At 35.5% G+C, this 20,554-nt stretch overlaps 1 protein-coding gene across 1 annotated transcript; it reads right to left on the minus strand.

Annotated features, from left to right (window-relative positions):
* Positions 1-10,808: 10,808 nt before the first annotated feature.
* On the minus strand, positions 10,809-19,521 carry LOC135943435 (protein IWS1 homolog). Its single transcript, XM_065489969.1, has 10 exons — positions 19,377-19,521; positions 19,189-19,302; positions 18,665-18,799; positions 18,302-18,547; positions 18,114-18,227; positions 17,594-17,725; positions 17,241-17,480; positions 17,050-17,166; positions 13,184-13,426; positions 10,809-10,957 (listed from the first exon to the last, which is right to left on the minus strand). The coding sequence occupies exons 1-10, from the start codon at positions 19,519-19,521 to the stop codon at positions 10,809-10,811; spliced, it is 1,635 nt and encodes a 544-aa protein (XP_065346041.1).
* Between the last annotated feature and the right edge of the window lie 1,033 nt (positions 19,522-20,554).

Below are 20,554 nucleotides of genomic sequence, written 5' to 3' on the forward strand. Positions count from 1 at the left end.
CTGAGAATTTTTAAACAATTTTGGTGGGAGATGCAGTGAAAAATTAAACTAGAACCTGCGAGGAAGTGCTAAAACCTATTTACTAGGCGTCAGGGACGTTTCCTTTGATATTTCGGCCGTTTTTTTCTGTTCGTGAAATTGAAGAGGGGGGCGTAACTGAAAGAAAACAATATGGCGGTGCAAACATCACAGACATTAACATGCACTGCTTGCCGCTTTGTATTCCATCGGTTACGCCCCCTTTTCGGCGGCCGATTTTTCTTGAGGGGGCGCGCAACCTAGAGAATGCAACACTGCGTCGTGAAATCGGCAGGTAAGGGTGCGCTCTGCGTTGCTCACCGTTCGCAGGGGGCGTGGTTCGCCCACCTCTTCCACGCCTCATTTCAGCTGTTTCGACGCTAAACATTCCGTTGTGATGCACATTAAAAATTTATTGCATTGTTTAATTAGAAAAGATGTTTGGTCCTGCTCTCAAATCTGCCCGTCATCCACGTATTGCGCGCGAATATTCAAAAAGGTAAAAGACTAATCGAAGTGATGACAAAAATAGTCTAAACATATTTTCTTTCGATCAATTTTCAAGGATTAAATTAAATTATTCAATTGAATTGTTGTTCAGGTCCAGAGAGCTGCATTTCATCAATTTGAATTATTTCTTTTAATCAGAATAGTGAGTGTTCGAGCATTTGAAAATTAAAAGTTTTGGAAATGAGGTGAAAAATGAAAAACTGCGGGGTTGCATTTTAAATTAGTGCTGTATTGAAACAGTTTACATAATTTATGCCCTAATTCACGTTTTAATTTTATTTGCTGTCGCTGTATAAAAAATATGGAGAAGTTTGCTGTTTGTAAATTGACAAGCAAACTTTCACATTTTCAATAAATTGATATTTTAAGAATTATACACGTGACATTATAAAATATATAGAATTTTGTTTTGAAATAAAAATTCCTCTTCGTGGCAGGAACTTCTGAGGATTGAAATAAGCAATTCCTGCAATGATATTTGGTTAAGAATTTTGTTATTTTCTCTTGTCGCTGATAAATCACCTGTCTCTCAGTTGAAGAGTCGTATATATACACGCGTCCGTCATCTCGGAATTTCCTCTCGTGATTATCGAGTTGTTTCTCGAGTATCGTCGCCAGAACAAGACTATTCCTCGCGACGAAACATCCACGGAATAAAAATCTTATTTACTAAATTGGAAAGCAGAAAATAATAAATTTTGGGTCCCACCTCATCTTATTCCATTCTTACCTGCGGCCAAAAGCATTACCAATAATAATAATCCTCCCCAAGGAAAATGTCTTCCATGATCAGGATTTGGTTCGTCAGGGTGTTCTTGTGTGGCAGCCAGGGCTTCAACATTCCAGGGCCATCCAAGTCTGACTGGCGTGGCTTTGGTAAAAGTCAATTTTTCCCTTGGTTTATTTAATAAATAAAATTACGTTCAATGTTGTTTCGAATCAAGTCTACGTCTAAGCTTTGTGCGTTTTCTGCTCTTGCACAAGTTGAGGATGAAGATGGGGATGCACGAGTTTGGGAAGTCCTACCCCTTTGGCTCTGAGCTTCAGACCCGGCTAAAAAGTATAGCATATAAAAAAGTTACTTATAAGATACATATTCATATTTAATTTTTAATTCAATTCCCAATTAAGTTTCCAAGAATCACAAAAGCCTCGAAAGAATCGATTTTCAAAGTCCGACTGATTTAAAGAATTTAACAATAGAAGGAATTTTTTCTTCCTACTATAATAAATTTTAGACAAAGCAAAGAGCCAGAGATTCAGCCAAAGATAAACGAAAAATTAGCTTAAAAATAATTAAATTTCTCCTATTGAGAAAGCTGGATCTGCATCATTCCCTTGTTGCTGAGATGTTTCTGATGTCTCACCACGGATTATTAAGCTGGAGCGAAAATAAAATTTTGATCAGGAAAATTTAATTCAATAATCTTGGTTTGGACTCACCGTTCAAATAACTCAACCATGCTCCTTACATATTCGCCTCTTATTATAGGTGTATATATTTTGCCATTTTTGGGTGGAGGTGGACCCTGCTTATCTGCCATTTTTCCTCGCGAACAAAGCTCTCAACTTTACCTAAACTGATGCTTCTCCTGCGGCTGAACGCAACAATCTGGCGTTTCGCTGGCACTTATTCGCTCTCAACGATGCTGCACATTCGAGAAATTCAAAGAATTCTTCCACGTTCTTTGCGGCGGACACGAATAATTGTCTTTTCTAGAGACCGGAATATCAAGAATTTATGCTTCTTGCAGCTGTCGAGTAATGCACCGCTCTTGGAATTTATTTCTTCTCTTTTACGAAATGGATAATATGTCAAACATTTAAGCAATTCTTGCAAGTATTATGCAATTTCCCGATTTGGAAATACAAAAATTATTAACTAAATGTCTGCAGAATGATTGGAATTTCCCGAAGATCCGAGCAAGAAATTAGATATCCTTCAGGATATACTTTTGAACAATAGGCGGATATATATATCCAATTTCTTGTCGGGATCATTTCCACGCTGCTATTAATTAATGCCTTTGTGAAATCAAGAATCTTTTAAACCTATTCATCGCTTTGTATATATCTCCTGTTTCTGTTTAAAAAGGTAAAGACCTGTTGTTTGTTTGACTTTTTAATACGAAGAACTTATTTATTTAAACATCCCGCAAGCATGTTTACAGAATCAAGAGAGTACTGAGCAAATTGAATTGCTAAATTATTGAAATTATCATGTTGAAATTACCCACCCTGACCTACCTCAGGGTAATTAAGTATTAATATGAAAATTATACTTATTCACAATAATTTTTATTAAATGCCCAATTAATTTTCAAACCGATGTTAAGGCCTCCCTGCGCTCATGACAAATAAGTCCAATCTTAGGAATGCCCTTGAAATAATCCACTTTAGTATTTTATATCGCAATTATTTTGGCGGAAGCCCGGATGAACGATCCAAATTTTGTGCCTTCGTCAGGCCATATGGAGAAGATGCGAGGTTGAGGATGATGCACTACAACTATAGCTTGGAAAGTCGAACCCCTTTGGCTTTTGAGCTTCAGACTCTGCTATAGAAGTATGATATACGCAAAAGTTTTACTTCATTAGTTAAATTCATAATTCATTGTTAATAAAATGCCCTATTATTTTTAAACCAATTTTTAAGGCCACTCGTGACACAAATTTTCCCAAGAATCACGAAGAAGTCATACCTTGAAATAATATATTTTCAAATTCCTACGGCTATCTTGGACAATTTAAAAAATTTAACAATGGAATGAATTTTTCTTTCTGGAATAAATTTTAGACGTGTCAAAGATTCGGCCCAAATTCTTTCCTTATTGCTGTATTTCTGATATGTTTCTAATTTGTCTTTTGATCATGCTGCAGAGGACAGAAAATTTTTGATTAGGAATTTAAATAAATTAAGGCTAAGACTCACTCTTCGCAGTAACCAATGATGCTCTTTGCCGAGTTGAGCATGTTATGTAATTCGCAATTGATGCGTTCAGACATTTTTCCATCATCTGCCATTTTTCCTCGGGAACAAAGCCCAACTTTACCTACCACTGCTTCCAGTCAAGCAATGCACCACGTTTGGAATTTATGTGAATCCCTTTTATGGTGCAAACAACAACGGTAGAAATTTAAAAACACTTAATTTTCAATAATATATATTTGTTCTCACTTAACCATAACTATAGCGGTACCACAAGGAATATATACATTAAAATTGTAAAAAATTCTAATTATATTAATTTCGATACAAAGTAATATTATTGAGGAACAAAACATATTTTTTCCCTCGATAATATTTTCAATGGAGGATATTTTTGATCAGTGTGAAGAAAACTGCATTTCAAGTAGTTTAAGTATCTCCTCTTATCAATAATACAATTTAAAACTATCGGAGAAGGGTGCTCGAGCATTAAAAATAATTTTTGAAAAAAGGTGAAAAATAATGAAACACTTCATGGGTACATTTTTAAATCATTATTTTATTGAAATTATTTACATAATTTATATGCTCTATTTATTGAGAATTTCATTCAAGCTAGTAATTGTCGCTGTAAAAAAAAATACGAAGAAGTTTTTGCTGTTGTAACTATAAATTATTCCATGATAAATGATCCTCTTCATGGCAACAACTGCTGAGGGCTGAAATAAGCAATAATTCCTGGAAATTATTTTGGTTTAGAATTTTCAGAATTTTCTCCCGTCGCTGAAATCTTATTACCTCAATTTAAGAGTCGGATTTTGCTTTCTGGATTACTGTCGCCTCGTCGCGTTTAGAGCAATTTTCTCACATTGACTGAATTCTGAATTTGATGCAGAAAATAATAAATTTCTGGTCCCATTTCATCTTCCTAATAATGCCATTCTTACCTTCTGATAGTTTGTTCATCTCTTCTTTTACATAGTCAGGATTTGGTTCGTCCTGATTCTGAGCCGCAGCCGCTTCGTAAGTATTCAAGAGCCTTTGAAGTATGTCTAGTATGACTTTGGCAAAAGTTAAATTTTTTTCTTTGATAATTTAATAAATAAAATTACTTTCGAGTTTATTTCGCATCTCCTCGTCTGCCGGGCGAACCTCATTGTGTGCCTCTCCTGGTCTTGGAGAAGATGAGGTTGAAGATGATGGACCACCTAGTTGGGAAGTTGAACCGCTTTGGCTTTGATCTTCAGACTCGGCTTTAAAAGAATAATATAAAAGTTGCTTTAAATAGCAATTTCAAACCGATTTTAGGGCTTCTCACAATTAAGTTTCCAAGAATAACAAAAATAAGTCAAACCTATTAAACCCTTGAAAGAATCGATTTTCAAATTTCTACGGCTCTTGTACAGTTTATAGAATTAAACGATGTACGAAAATTTCCTTCCTAGGATAAATTTTTGACGAGGTAAAGAGCCAGAAGTTCGGAAAAAATTTAAGGAAAAATTGGCTTAAAATTAACTCAATTTCTCCGATTAGAATTCCGGATCTCCATTCTTACCTTCTTGCTTATTTATTCGTGCCATTTCCTTCAATAAGCTGCATGGAAAAGAATTTTTTTGATCAGGAATTTAAATAAATTTTGTTTCAGACTCATCAATCGTAGAAAAGACTAAAGCTCTTTCCTAAGTTATACGCGCTAAGCAATTCGGAATAGCTGGGTGGAGACCTGTTTCCATTATCTGCCATTTTACTCGTGATCGAAGCTCAACTTTACCTACAAACAAATGTGTCTACTATGCGGCTGAACGCAACAATCTGACTGCTTGAATTTATGTTCAACCCTTTTATAGTACCATGAAAAAACAGTAGAAATTTAAAAACACCTAATTTTTAATAATATTATTCTCTTAACGATAATTGACTCCTAATCGTACCACAAAAGGGATTTACATTAAATTGCTAAACACTTTAACTATATTATTTTCTACAAAGTAATCTCATCAAGGAACAAAAAGGCTCTATTCTTTTGAACAACAGGCGGATATCCAATTTCTTGTTGGGATCATTTCCACGCGGCGCTCTTAATTGTTGCCTTTGTGTAATCTAGAATTTTTTAAATCTATGCATCTTTTATAAATCCTATGTCTCTTTATAAATAATATTTGTTTGATTTATATGCAAAAGAATTTGATTTAGACATTCCGGAAACATCAAATCATGCAAATTAAATTTTTAATTTATTGAACTAAAACTTGTCATGCTGGAATAATTTACATCGGCACCATTATTACCCATCCTGACCTACCTCAGGGTACTTACCCTGATTTCGAGTACTACACCATTTTCGTCGCTTTCTCTCGTTTTATTTGGCTTTTATAAAAGTAGATTTTTGTATTCTCTGGCACTCCTTTGGCCTTCCTGGGCCTTCCTCAGGTCGCATAACCAGAGCTCAGTCGTTAATATACTGCTGTTTGGGGCCCTAATTGCACTACAATCATATTTTTTGACTTCCGTCAAATCGCCAAACCCTGTTTTTTTCAGTGTTCCTGCAAACTATCGCGCGGCGGATGACGGTGATTCGAGCCGCGTGTATAATACCCGTTTGTTTCCTGCTTTTTGCTCTTTGCATTGCGCGCATAGTGAAATTTACTTTCCATTAAACGAAAAGAAATGGCTAATATTATTGTTAAATCGAAGTAATAACAAAAAATATTCTAGCTCTATTCATTTGATCAATTTACAACGCTTTTAAAATGATATTATTTGGTTGAGTTGTTGTTTACGTCCAGAAAGCTGCATTTCATGAATTTTAATTATCTCTTTTTATCATTAACTCAATTTAAAATTGTCATTGAAGCTTGTTCGAGCGTTTAAACATTAACTTTTGAAATAAGGTGAAAAATAAAACACTGCATGGTTGCATTTTTAAATCTATATTCTTTATTGAAATTATTTACATAATTTATATGCTCTATTTATTGAGAAGTTCATTCAAGCTAGAACCCTTTTTATATATTTGTTGTCACTGTATAACAAATACGAAGAAGTTTGCTGTTGTAGATTGAAATTATTTCAAGATAAAAGATTCCTCTTTTCGTGGCAACAACTTTTCTGAGGGTCGAAATAATCCTTTCCTGGAATGAATTTTGGTTTAGAATTTTCAGGATCATCTCCCGTCGCTCAAATCTTACCTCAATTTACGAGTCAGATTTGCTTTCTGGATTACTATGCTTCTTGATTAGTAAGTCTAGGACTATGTTTAGAGCATTCTTCTCAAATTCATCGAGTTCTGAAATCAATGCGGAAAATTACCCATTTTCGCATCTTCCTAATCCCATCCTTACCTTCAAATAGTTGTTTCACCTCTGCTTCTGGAGGGCCAGGATTTGGTTCATTCTGACTCTGAGCGCAATCCGCGTCGTAATAAGTATTCAAGATCCTTTGAATTCTGTCTCGTATGACTTTGGCCAAAATTACATCTTATTTCTTTGATAATTTAATGAATAAAATTACCTTCCATGTTGCCTCGAACCACCTCTACCTGGCGAACAAAATCTTGTTCCTCTTCTAGTCTTGGAGAAATTGCGGTTGAGGATGCACCATCTGGGGCAGTCGAACCCCCTTGGCTTTGATCTTCAGACTCGGCTTTAAAAGTATAATATAAAAGTTACTTTTAATAGTAATTTCAAACCGATTTTAGTGCCTCTCATCACAATTATTAAGTTTCCAAGAATACCAATAAATAAGTCAAACCTTAAGCCCTTGAAAGTATCGATTTTCAAATTCCTACGGCTCTTGTACAACTTATAGAATATAACGATGGAAGACATTTTTTCCTAGCATGAATTTCTGACGAGGCAAAGAGCCAGAAATTCGGAAAAAATTAAAGGAAAAATGGGCATAAAATTAATTGAATTTCTCCAATGAGAAATCCGGATCTCCATTCTTACCTTGTTGCTTATTTGTTCGTGGAATTTCCTTCAACATGCTGCATGAAAAAGAAATTTTTTGATCAGGAATTTAAATAAATTTGGTTTCAGACTCACCGATCGGAGAAAAGAATTAAGCTCTTTGCCACGTTGAACATGTTAAGCAAATCGGAATATCTGGGTCGACAACTATTTCCATTTTCTACCATTTTACTCGTGATCGAAGCTACTAATGTGTCTACTGCAGCTGAACGCAACAATCTGACTGCCTGAATTTATGTGGATCCCTTTTATGGTACCGTGAAACAACGGTAGAAATTTAAAAACACTTAATTTTCAATATTATTATTCGCTTAACGATAATTTGACTCCTAATTGGTACATACCAAAAGGGATTTCAATTAAATTGCCAAAAACACTCTAATTATATTATTTTCTCTATACAAATGTTATCTCATTGAGGAACAAAACATATTTATTCTCGAAATGTCATCCTTTGAATCAATAATATTTTCATTGGAGGATATTTTTATCAGTGTGTGCAGAGAGCTGCATTTCGTTTATAGTTTAATTATCTCCTCTAGTCAATAATATAATTTAAAATTTTCGGAGAAGTGAGTTCGAGCATTTGACAGTTAATTTTTGAAATAAAAGGTGTAATTTACATGATTTATGCCATATTTTATTGTGAAGTTCATTCAAGCTAGTACTTTTTTATATTTGTTGTCACTGTATAACAAATACGAAGAAGTTTGCTGTTGTAACTATAAATTTTTCCTTGATAAAAGATCCTCTTCGCGCCAAAAACTTATGAGAGTCGAAATAAGCAATTCCTGGAAATTATTTTGGTTAAGAATTTTCAGAATTTTCTCCCGTCGCTCAAATCTTACCTCAATTGAAGAGTCGGATTTTGCTTTCTGGTTTTCTGTCGCCTTCGTCGATAAATAATTTAGGATGACGTTTTTAGCAATCTTGTAACTTTGACTGAATTCTGAATTTTATGCAGAAAATAATAAATTTGTGGTCCCATTTCATCTTCCTAATAATGCCATTCTTACCTTCTGCTAGTTTGTTCATCTCTTCTTTTACATAGTCAGGATTTGGTTCGTTCTGATTCTGAGCCGCAGCCGCTTCGTAAGTATTCAAGAGCCTTTGAAGTCTGTCCAGTGCGACTGTGCCAAAAGTTAAATTTTTTCTTCGATAATTTAATAAATAAAATTACTATCGAGTTTATTTCGCATCTCGTCTGCCGGGCAAACCTCATTGTGTGCCTCTCCTGGTCTTGGAGAAGATGATGGACCACCTTGGGAAGTCGAACCCCCTTGGCTTTGATCTTCAGACTCGGCTTTAAAAGTATATAATTGAAAAGTTACTTTTAATAGCAATTTCAAACCGATTTTAGGGCCTCTTATCACAATCCAAGAATAACAAATAAGTCAAACCTATTAAAGCCCTTGAAAGAATCGATTTTCAAATTCCTACGGCTCTTGTACAGTTTATAGAATTAAACGATGTAATAAAGGATAAAGAAGGATAATGAAGGATCAATTTTTGACGAGGTAAAGAGCCAGAAGTTCGGAAAAAAATTTAAGGAAAAATGGGCTTAAAATTAACTAAATTTCTCCGATGAGAAATCCGGATCTCCATTCTTACCTTGTTGCTTATTTGTTCGTGGCAAGAAGCTGCATGGAAAAGTTATTTTAAGATCAGGAATTCAAATAAATTTTGTTTCAGACTCACCAATCGGAGAAAAGAATAAAGCTCTTTCCTAAGTTGTAAGCGCTAAGCAATTCGGAATAGCTGGGTAGGGACCTGTTTCCATTATCTGCCATTTTACTCGTGATCGAAGCTCAACTTTACCTACAAACATATGTGTCTACTGCGGCTGAACGCAACAATCTGACTGATTGAATTTATGTTCATCCCTTTTATAGCACCATGAAACAAACAGTAGAAATTTAAAAACACCTAATTTTCAATAATATTATTCTCTTAACGATAATCGACTCCTAATGGTACCACAAAAGGAATTAACATTAAATTGCCAAACACTTTAACTATATTATTTTCTACAAAGTAATCTCATCAAGGAACAAAGGCTCTATTCTTTTGAACAAAATAGGCGGATATTCAATTTCTTGTCGGGATCATTTCCACGCAGCTCTAAATTGTTGCCTTCGTGAAATCTAGAAACTTCAATCTATTTATAAGTCCTGTTTCTGTTCAAAAAGAAATACCTGGTTTTTGTTTGACTGAAAAGCGAAGAACTTTATTTAATCATTCCACAAGCACGTTTATCGAATCATTCAAAAGTTCAGAGGTGCTAATTGCACTACAATCATTTTCTATGTTTTTGTCAGGTCGCCGAATCACGATTTTTTTCAGGTGTTCCTTCACACTATCGCGCGGCGGATGACGGTGATTCGAGCCGCGTAATACCCTTTTGTTTCCTGCTTTTCGCTCTTTGCATTGCGCGCATAGTAAAATATATTATATAAAATATATCTAAACATATTTTTTTAATAAGATGAAAATGAAGCACTGCATGGCTGCATTTTTAAATTATTTCTTTTTTGAAATAATTTACAAAATCCTTTTTATTGAGAACTTGCGAGAGGTGGCGGCCAGAGTGCACGCCCAGGGTTCCCCTGTCTGGAAAACTGCAACGCCATCTAGCGAGCCAGACGCGTGGGACCAGGAGGTGAGCGCGAGCATGCAGCGAGAGGTGTGCGCAATATGATTATTAAGTTTGCCGACAAATAAAACCCAAAAGATGAACACAGGGACGGCCCAAATGATAGCCCAGTTACAGGTAGGACTCTTACCTGGCGTGGAGCACCCGCCACCCCCTCTGTTGCCCCCCAAAACTTGCCCAAAAGGTCCCTTAAGTGCGCGGCGTCTAGCCGCTTGGCGCGCGGGAAACCGAGTCCCGCGTATTTTCGTTTATTTCATTGTCTATAAGCACATTGCCGACCTTTATAGTAGATTTAATATGTAATTTTTATTTGCATTAACATGTGTTAAGAGTCTGGGCTCCCCGAAAGAGTCCAGAACTCGAATTATTGAGCCGCGAAAGTGAAATACGAGACGGAATCCAAGATGGCGGGCGTTGTTAAGACACTACGTCCCTTGGTGGCCATCAGGCCACGCGGCCCGCCCGCCGACAAGGCCCCTGGTTGGGCCTTAGCCCTTTGTAGATTAATTTGTCAATTTTATTTAAATGTGAATCTCTCTCGGCCATGATTTATTTGTTGGCATTGAAAATTGGATGTATCTGTACTGCCATAATAACTCCGCTTGTCCTTCCCCTTCTCCCCCGATGCCCTCAACCACTATATGTGGCTGGTCGGGGGGTTGGGAGGGGGCGCTCGTGCGCGCCCCGCCAGAGCGGCCAATAGGAGAGCGGCGGGATTTTTGAAATGTCCGTTAGGCGGTGGCGTCCCTGCCTGACGCCGCCGCCAACTCTCTCTTGGCGTAGTTGGCGTCAGGACGTGGTGGCGAGCAGACGTGCGTAGTTGCGTAGGCTCTGCCGCGACTCTTGACGGTTCTGGTGGCGATAAAAGTGTCTGGCAAGGCTGTAAGAGCGGAGTTGTTGAGCAGATAAGTTTTTGGTGCATTTTTGGCGCGGATTTTGGGTGCTGGAAGCTATAGGATCTGATCTAGCACGCACAGTTTGTAATCGAGAGTTGTGAGAGAGAGAGATTGTAACTGAGATTTGTGCCGTATTACTATATGAGAGTCAAATAATCAGTACAAAGTTGTAAAAGGGTGAATAATATAGAATCCAAAAGTCTGAACAAAGTCAAAAGTAAATTAAAATAAATTTAATTTAATTAAGATATAAAATTCCTCGTGGCAAAAACTTGTTTGTGTCGAAATAAGCAATTCCTTGTTATAAATTTACTTCTTTTTTCTCCCGTCGATGAAATCTCACCTCAATTTAAAATTCAGATTTTGCTTTCTGGATCATTGTTGCTTCGTGAAAATTGTTTCCAGGAAATAATCGTATTGCGAATCATCTTCTCAACTTTCCTGATTTCTGAATTTGATGCAGAAAATAATAAATTTTGGGTCCCTTTTCATCTTCCTAATCCCATCCTTACCTTTTAACATTTTTAATAGTTCTTCCATTTCTGCTTTTGAATGAGCAGGCGTTGGTTCATCGTGTTTCGGAGGAGCGGCAGCCGTGTCGTCAGATTTTTGGCCACGTAGGCTCGATTCCGATCCTAAATATAATAAGAAGTGTTTTGAAATGTGATCTATATGATGTTTGACTTTGATCAAAATTAAATTTTTAGAAAAATTCTCTTCATCTCTTATAATTTAACAAATAAAAAAATACTTTTGGTGTCGGCTGGGTTTTCTTCTGAGCGATGCAAATTTTGTGCTTCTTCTATTCTCGCAGAAGATGAGGTTGAGGATGATGGGCCAGCGTGGGAAACCAAACCCCTTCGGCTTCTAGACTTGGCTAAATAGTATAATAAAAAATGTCATTTTCAGACAAATTCAGTATTAATTGTTAATTAAATGCCCAAATAAATTTCAAACCGATTTTAAGGCCCCTCATAACAATTAAGTTTTCAAGAATCACAAATAAGTCAAGCCTTAAGCCCTTGAAAGAATAGAGTTTCAAATTCCTACGGTTCTTCTTCAACTTAAACAATCTAACAATGGAAGGAATTTTTTCTTCCAAAGAACAAATTCTGGACGAGGCAAAGAGCCAGAGATTCATCCAAAATTTAAGGGAAAATTGGCTTAAAATTATTAAAATTTTCTCTTATGAGAAAGCCTGATCTGCATTCTTACCTTGTTGCAGAGATGTTTCTAATATCTCCTTCATCATGCTGCAGAGAAAAGATAAAATTTGATTCTGAATTTAAATAAATTTAGGCTAAGACTTACTCTTCGCAGCAACCAATGATGCTCTTTGCCGAGTTGAGCATGTTATGTAATTCGCAATTGATGCGTTCAAACATTTTTCCGTCATCTGCCATTTTTCCTCGGGAACAAATAAAGCTCAACTTGACTTATACCACTGCTTCCAGTCGAGCAATGCACCACGTTTGGAATTTATGTAAATCCCTTTTATGGTGCGAACATCGCAGTAGAAATTCAAAAACGTCTAATTTTCAATAACATATTTTGTTCTCTTAACGATAATTGACTCCTGATGGTAATATAAAAAGTGATTTAAATTAAATTGCCAAACACTCTAATTATATTATTTTCTCTATCCAAATGTTATCTCATTGAGGAACAAAACATGGTTATTCTCGAAAGTCCTCAAAGGGCCTTTGACTCAATAATATTTTCAATGGAGGGATATATTTGACCAGTGAAATGCAGAAAGCTGCATTTCATGTAATTTAATTATCTCCTCTAACCAATAATATAATTTAAAATTATCGGAGAAGCGAGTTCAAGCATTTAAAATTTGATTTTTTTTTAAATAAGGTGATAAATGAAAAACTGCTTGAGTGCATTTTTAAATTATAAACTGTATTGAAATAATTTACATAATTTGAAAAATTCATTCAAGCTAGAACTTATTTTATATTTGCTGTCGCTGTATACAAAATACGAAGACGTTTGCTGTTGTAACTAAAAATTATTTCAAGATAAAAGAGATTCCTCTTCGTGGCAACAACTTCTATGAGGGTCGAATAATAAGCAATTCCGTCATCAGTATTTTTAAAACCAAAGCACAACAATTGAGGTCCGTCTTGTTCTTCGAAATCTGTATGGTACGACTTTGGTAAAAGTTTATATTTTTCCTTGTTTAATTTAATAAATAAAATTACCTTTGATGTTGATTGGAATCACCTCTACCGGGCGAACCAAATTTTGTGCCTCGTTTGTTCTTCGAGGAGATGCATTTTCTGAGGATGCACCAGCATCGCAAGTCGAATCACTTTGGTTTTGAATTAAAGATGCCTCATTTTCGGCCATTTTTGGTTCCTCTTCTTCCTTCTTTGCTTCTGAATGACCAGGCTTTGGTTCATCCTGTTTCGCAGCGGCAGTTTTTTGGTCTTCTGGACTCAATTCTAAAAATATGAAAATAAATATATCGAATATTCTTTCTATACAATTGTTTGACTTTGTAAACAGTCAAAATGTGTTTAAAAATAATCAATTCTTTAAATTATTAATAAAAAATTCTTTCGGCGATGGCTGGATTTTCCTCTCCCAAACACTGCAAATTTTGTTCGTCTTCTGGTGTTGGAGAAGATGAGGTTGAGGATGATGCACGACTTCTATCTTCGGGACTCAAATCCTGAATTTGTCTTAGAATATCATTGACTAAAAAAGAGATAAACTTTTAACACAAATTCACAGTTAATTATTGATTAGTTTCCAAGAATCAAAATTAAGTTAAAAAATAAAGCCCTTGCAAGAATCGGATTTAAAATTCCTACTGCTCTTGTAATTAAAAGAATTGTACCATCGTGGAATAAATTTAAATTAAATTTCTCCTATGAGAAATCACTTAACCTCTTTGCTGCATTTTTTGTAATTTCTCTAGCCTTTGCTGGGATAAAATTTCACTGGTTTCTCTGGAGTGAAAAGAAGATTTTTGATCAGGAATTTAAATAAATCTCGGCTCGGACTCACTTTTCTTGGCCTAAAACAATCCTGCACTTTACCATGCTGCCGGGCTTGTCACTTTTTTCGCTATTGACGGACCTAACTGCCATTTTTCCTCGGGAACAAAGATCAAATTTGCCTAAACTGATGTTTCTCCTGCGGCTGAACGCAATAGTCTGACTGCTCGAATTTTTAGTACCATGCAAGAACAGTAGAAATTTAAAAACACCTAATTTTCAATAATATTATTCGCTTATAGATAACTAATTTCCTAATGGTAACACAATTAAATTGCCAAACACTAATTATATTTTTTCCGTACAAAGTTATCTAATTGAGGAACAAGACATATACTTATTCTCGAAATGACCTTTGAATCAATAATATTTTCAATGGAGGATATATTTGATCAGTGAAATGCAGAAAGCTGCATTTCATGTAATTTAATTATCTCCTATAACCAATAATATAATTTAAGATTATCGGAGAAGCGAGTTCGAGCATTTAAAAATTGATTTTTTTAAATAAGGGGAAAAATGAAACACTGCATGGGTTTATTTTTAAATTATGATTTTATTGAAATATTTTATTTATTTATTGAGACGTTCATTCATGTTAATTTTTATAATATTCGATGGGAATCTATTTAAAAATATGGAGAATTTTGCTGTTGTAAACTGACAAGCAAACTTCATTTTTTTCGCTAGGAAATTTTCTACAAATCAAGATTTTGAGATATATACACTTGTTAGTTTAAAATATAATTTTGTTGAAGATAAAAAAAAACTCCTCTTTGTGGCAAAAATTTCTGAGGGTCGAAAAAAGCATTTCCTGGAATGAATTTTCGTTTAGAGTTTGGTTATTTTCTCCCGTCGCTGAAATCTCACCTCAATTTAAGAATGGCATACCCGTCCGAGTCGGAATTTCCTCTTTCTCTGGATTATTGAGTTATTATATCATGAATATGGTTTCCAGTAAATGGCTGCGTCGAGACACAACATCTCAAGAATCCTGCGTTCTGAATTTGATGCAGAAAATGTTAAATCTTATCTCCGTAATCTCATTCTTACTTCTGCGGCTAATATTTGTTGCTTGTCCTCTCTGATCTCTGCTTCTGAATTTGGTTCGTCGTCTTTTGGTGCAGCAGCCGCGTCGTCAGTATTTTGGCTCCTCCTGCTCTTCCTTCTTTTCCTCTGAATTATCAGGCTTTTGTTCGTCCTGTTTCGGAATGGCAACCGTGTCGTCAGATTTTTGCGCGTCTGCTGAGCTCACTTCTAAAAATATACATAAAATAACAAATGTTTTAATAAATCGTGTTCTAGATAATTGTTTGATTTATTTAACAGCAAAATGTTTTTAAAAAATTCGTTTCTTCGATTAACGTAACAAATAAAATTACTTTCGGTGCCGGCTGAACTTTCCGCATCGAAATATTCCGAACTTTGTTCGTCTTCTGATGAAGATGAGGTTGAGGATGATGCTCTTCTTCTAGCTTGGGGACTCGGAACCCACCATTGGCTTATTTTTATATCATTGACTAAAAAATAAGTAACAGAAATTCACAATTAGTTTTTAATTAGTTTGCAAGAATCACAAATAAGTCAAACATACATATAAAGCCCTCTTGCAAGAATGTGTTTTCAAGTTCCTACTATATTCTTCTACAATTTAAAGAATTTAACAATACACGGAATTTCGTCATGTTTCAAAGATGAGTCATTAGAAATTAGCCAAAATTAGAAAATGAGAAAGCCTTACCTTTTTCCAGATATTTTTGTAAAATCTCGTGCTTTTCCTGGGGCGAAATTTCACTGGTTCCTCTGGAGCAAAAAAAAATTTGGTCAAGAAATGAAATAAATCTCGGTTCGGACTCACTCTTCGCACAAACCAATCCTGCACTTTACCATGCTGCCGGGCTTGTCACTTATTTCGCAATTGACGAACCTATCTGCCATTTTTCCTCGGGAACAAAGATCAAATTTGCCTAAACTGATGCTTCTACTGCGGCTGAACGCAACAATCTGGCGTTTCGGATCGCTGGCAGTTAATCGCTCTCAACGATGCCCCACATTCGAGAAATTCAAAGAATTCTTCCACGTTCTTTGCTTTGTATTCAACGCGTAGTCTTTTCTGAAGGTTGGAATGCCAAGATTTTACTCTGCTTCCAGTTGTCGAGCAAAATGCACCGCTTTTGGAATTTATTTCTTCTCTCTTTTACGGTAAAAATGCCAAGCATTTTAGCAATTTTTGCAAGAGTTATTCAATTTCCCGATTTGGAAATAAAAAGCTTTTCATAAATTAATGTCTGCGGAGTGCTTGGAATTTCCCAAAGATCCCAGCAAGAAATTAGACATCCTTCAGGATATCTAAAAGATATACTTCGATGGCGTGTCGGGATCATTTCCACGCTGCTCTTAATTGTTGCTTTTGTGAAATCTATAGAATCTTTTAAATTTACATCTCTTTGTATGAATCCACCCCAAAAGCACGTTTATCGAATCCTTATATCGTACTGAGCAAATTAAATTTTTTTACTTGATTCTACTTAATCTACATGAAGTAATTTACATACTTTATGCCCTATTTATTGAGGAGTTCATTCGAAAAAAGCATGCTTAAGTTTTTTTTACTTTTGAAGAAAATTTATTTGCTGTCGATGTATAAAAATATATTTGTAGAAATTTGCTGTTGTAAAGTGACAAGCAAACTTCATTTGGCTAGGAAATTTTCTACAAACCAAGATTTTAAGACATATACACGTTATAATTTAAAATAAATAGAATATAATTTAGATATTCCGCTTCGTGGCAACAATTCACTTCTAAAGGGTCGAAATAATCAATTCCTGGAATGAAATTTTGGTTTAGAATTTTAAAAATAATCTCCCGTCGCTGAAATCTCACCTCAATTGAAGGGTCGTCCGAGTCGGACTTTGCTTCCTGGATATTGGGTTCTTTTATGAAAATCGTTGCCAGTAACGGGCTGCGTGGAAAGACCTCATCTGAAGATTCCTGCGTTCTGAATTTTGAGCAGAAAATAATAAATTTGTCGTCCTCTTTTATCTTCCTAATCTCATTCTTACCTCTGGCTAAAATTTTTTCCTCGTCCTCTTCCTTCTCTGCTTCTGAATGGTCAGGATTTGGTTTATCTTCCTGTTCTGGTGCGGCAGCCGCGTCGTCAGCTGCGCTCAATGCCGATCCTAAATAATAATCAAATATTTTTTTTTAGAAAAAATCAATATCTTAGATTAATTTAACAAAAAAGAATAATTACTTTCGGTGTCCGATGGATTTTCATGTGCCGATTGATCCAAATATTGTTCTTCTTCTGTTCTTGCAGAAGTTGAGGATGCACCAGCTTGGGAAGTCGGATCCATTTGGCTTTGAATTACAGATGTCCCGTTATCCGCCATTTTTGGTTGCTTTTCTTCTGAATTACCCGGCTTTGGTTCATCCTGTTTTGGAGCAGCAGCCACGTCGTCATTTTCTTGGGAACCTGAGCTCATTTCAGGTCCTAAAAATATAAAAATTAATGTTTTAAATCGTGATCTATTTATTGTTTGACTTTGATAAAAGTTAAATTTTTAGAAAAAATATTTTACTTTCATTAATTTAATAAAAAATTACTTTCGGTGTCATCTGGATTTTCCTCTTCGGAATGATCCAAATTTTGTGCCTCGTCAGACCTTGGAGAAGATGAGGTTGAGGATGCACCATCTGGGGAAGTTGTATCACTTTGGCTTTGAGCTTCAGACTCGACTAAAAATGTATAATATATTCTTGGAGGAGATGAGGTTGAGGATGAATCACTAGTTTCGGAAATAGTCCATCCCTCTTCGTATATGTCACAAAAGTATTAATAAAAAAGTTTTATTTTTAAGAGAAATTCAAAATTAATTTTTAATTAAATACCCAATTAAATTTAAAACCGATTTTAATGCTTCTCATGACAACTAAGTTTCCGGGCAAAGAATCCAAAAAAAAATCAAACCTGAAAAGACCTTCAAATGCCTACGGCTCCTCTACAATTTTAAGAATTTAACAATTCACGGAATTTCGGGAAGTTTGTCATCGTGGAATGAATTTTTCACAACGATGTCAGGCAAAGAGCTAGAGAGTACGTCCCACTAAAAAATCCCATTCTTACCTTTATCGGCCATATTTAGTTGCTCCTCTTCCTTTTTTTCTTCTGAATAACCAGGTTTTCGATCATCCTGATTCGGAGCGGCAGCCGCGTCGTCATCTGAGCTCAATGCCGATCCTAAAAAATAATCAATAATTTTTTTTAGAAAAAAATCAATATCTTAGATTAGTTTAACAAAAAAGAATAATTACTTTCGGTGTCCGATAGATTTTCCTGTGCCGATTGATCCAAATATTGTTCTTCTTCTGTTCTTGCAGAAGTTGAAGTTGAGGATGCACCAGCTTGGGAAGTCGGATCCATTTGGCTTTGAATTACAGATGTCCCGTTATCCGCCATTTTTGGTTGCGTTTCTTCTGAATTACCCGGCTTTGGTTCATCCTGTTTTGGAGCAGCAGCCGCGTCGTCATTTTCTTGGACACCTGAACTCAATTCAGGTCCTAAAAATATAATAATAAATGTTTTAAATCGTGATCTATATATTGTTTGACTTTGATAAAAGCTAATTTTTTTTTAGAAAAATTCCTTTAATATCATTAATTTAATAAAAAAATTACTTTCGGCGTCGTCTGGATTTTCCTCTTCGGAATGATCCAAATTTTGTGCCTCGTCAGACCTTGGAGAAGATGCTGAGGTTGAGGATGCACCATCTGGGGAAGTTGTATCACTTTGGCTTTGAGCTTCAGACTCGACTAAAAATGTATAATATATTCTTGGAGGAGATGAGGTTGAGGATGAATCACTAGTTTCGGAAATAGTCCATCCCTCTTCGTATATGTCACAAAAGTATTAATAAAAAAGTTTTATTTTTAAGAGAAATTCAAAATTAATTTTTAATTAAATACCCAATTAAATTTAAAACCGATTTTAATGCTTCTCATGACAACTAAGTTTCCGGGCAAAGAATCCAAAAAAAAAATCAAACCTGAAAAGACCTTCAAATGCCTACGGCTCCTCTACAATTTTAAGAATTTAACAATTCACGGAATTTCGGGAAGTTTGTCATCGTGGAATGAATTTTTCACAACGATGTCAGGCAAAGAGCTAGAGAGTACGTCCCACTAAAAAATCCCATTCTTACCTTTATCGGCCATATTTAGTTGCTCCTCTTCCTTTTTTTCTTCTGAATAACCAGGTTTTCGATCATCCTGATTCGGAGCGGCAGCCGCGTCGTCATCTGAGCTCAATGCCGATCCTAAAAAATAATCAATAATTTTTTTTAGAAAAAAATCAATATCTTAGATTAGTTTAACAAAAAAGAATAATTACTTTCGGTGTCCGATAGATTTTCCTGTGCCGATTGATCCAAATATTGTTCTTCTTCTGTTCTTGCAGAAGTTGAAGTTGAGGATGCACCAGCTTGGGAAGTCGGATCCATTTGGCTTTGAATTACAGATGTCCCGTTATCCGACATTTTCGCTTGCTCCTCTTCCTTTTTTTCTTCTAAATAATCTGATTTTTGATCATCCTGATTCGGAGCGGCAGCCGCGTCGTCATCTGAGCTCAATTCAAATCCGAAAAGAGGAATAAATGTTTTAAATCGCAATCTATGTTTGTGTTTGTGTGCTAAGCGTTCGTAATTATTTAAAATATTTTGAAAAAAAAAAATCAATTTCTATTTATGATTAATCTAATACAAAAATTACTTTCGGCGTTGTCTGCATTTTCCTCTTCGAAATGATCCACATTTTGTGCCTCACCTTGCGCTTCAGCCACTGCTATAAAATTATAATATAAAAGTTATACTTATAAGAGATGTTCACAATTATAATTTTAATTATAAATACCCCATTGAATCTCAAGCCGATTTTATAGGGTCTCTCATGGCAATTATAAGTTTCCAAAAATATAAAAATGTCAAACCTAAAGCCCTTATTGAAAGAATCATTTTTGAGAACGGTTCTTCTACGATTTAAAGAATTTAACAATAGGAGGAATTTTTCTTCCTTGAAAAATTTTAAGACGAGGCAAAGAACCAGAGATTCGGCCAAAATTAAAGGGAAAATGGCTAAAAATTAATAAAACTGGCTCCATAATGAGAAAGTCGGATCTCGTCCATTATTACCTTCTTCCTGATGTGATTGTGATGGCGCACCACTGCTTAGGCTAGAGCGAAAATAAATTTTTTAGTCACAAATTTAATTCAATCTTGGTTTGGACTTACCCATCATAAAACTTAACAATGGCCCCTACTTTTTCGCCTTTTACTACACACACAAAAAAAAATCTCTATCTGAGACACTTTTGGTGTCTCTAATTGAGACACTTTGAAAAATGTTTCAAACTGAGATACTTTTCGGAGGAAACGTCTCAGTTTGAAACACTTTCCGAAGAAGTGTCTCAGATTGAAACGCTTTCCGAAGAAGTGTCTCAGATTGAAACGCTTTCCGAAGAAGTGTCTCAGATTGAAACGCCTTCCGAAAATGTGTCTCAGATTGAAACACTGA

Source organism: Cloeon dipterum, chromosome 1 (assembly GCF_949628265.1).
Source record: "Cloeon dipterum chromosome 1, ieCloDipt1.1, whole genome shotgun sequence".
In the NCBI taxonomy this organism is placed as follows: Eukaryota; Metazoa; Arthropoda; class Insecta; order Ephemeroptera; family Baetidae; genus Cloeon; species Cloeon dipterum.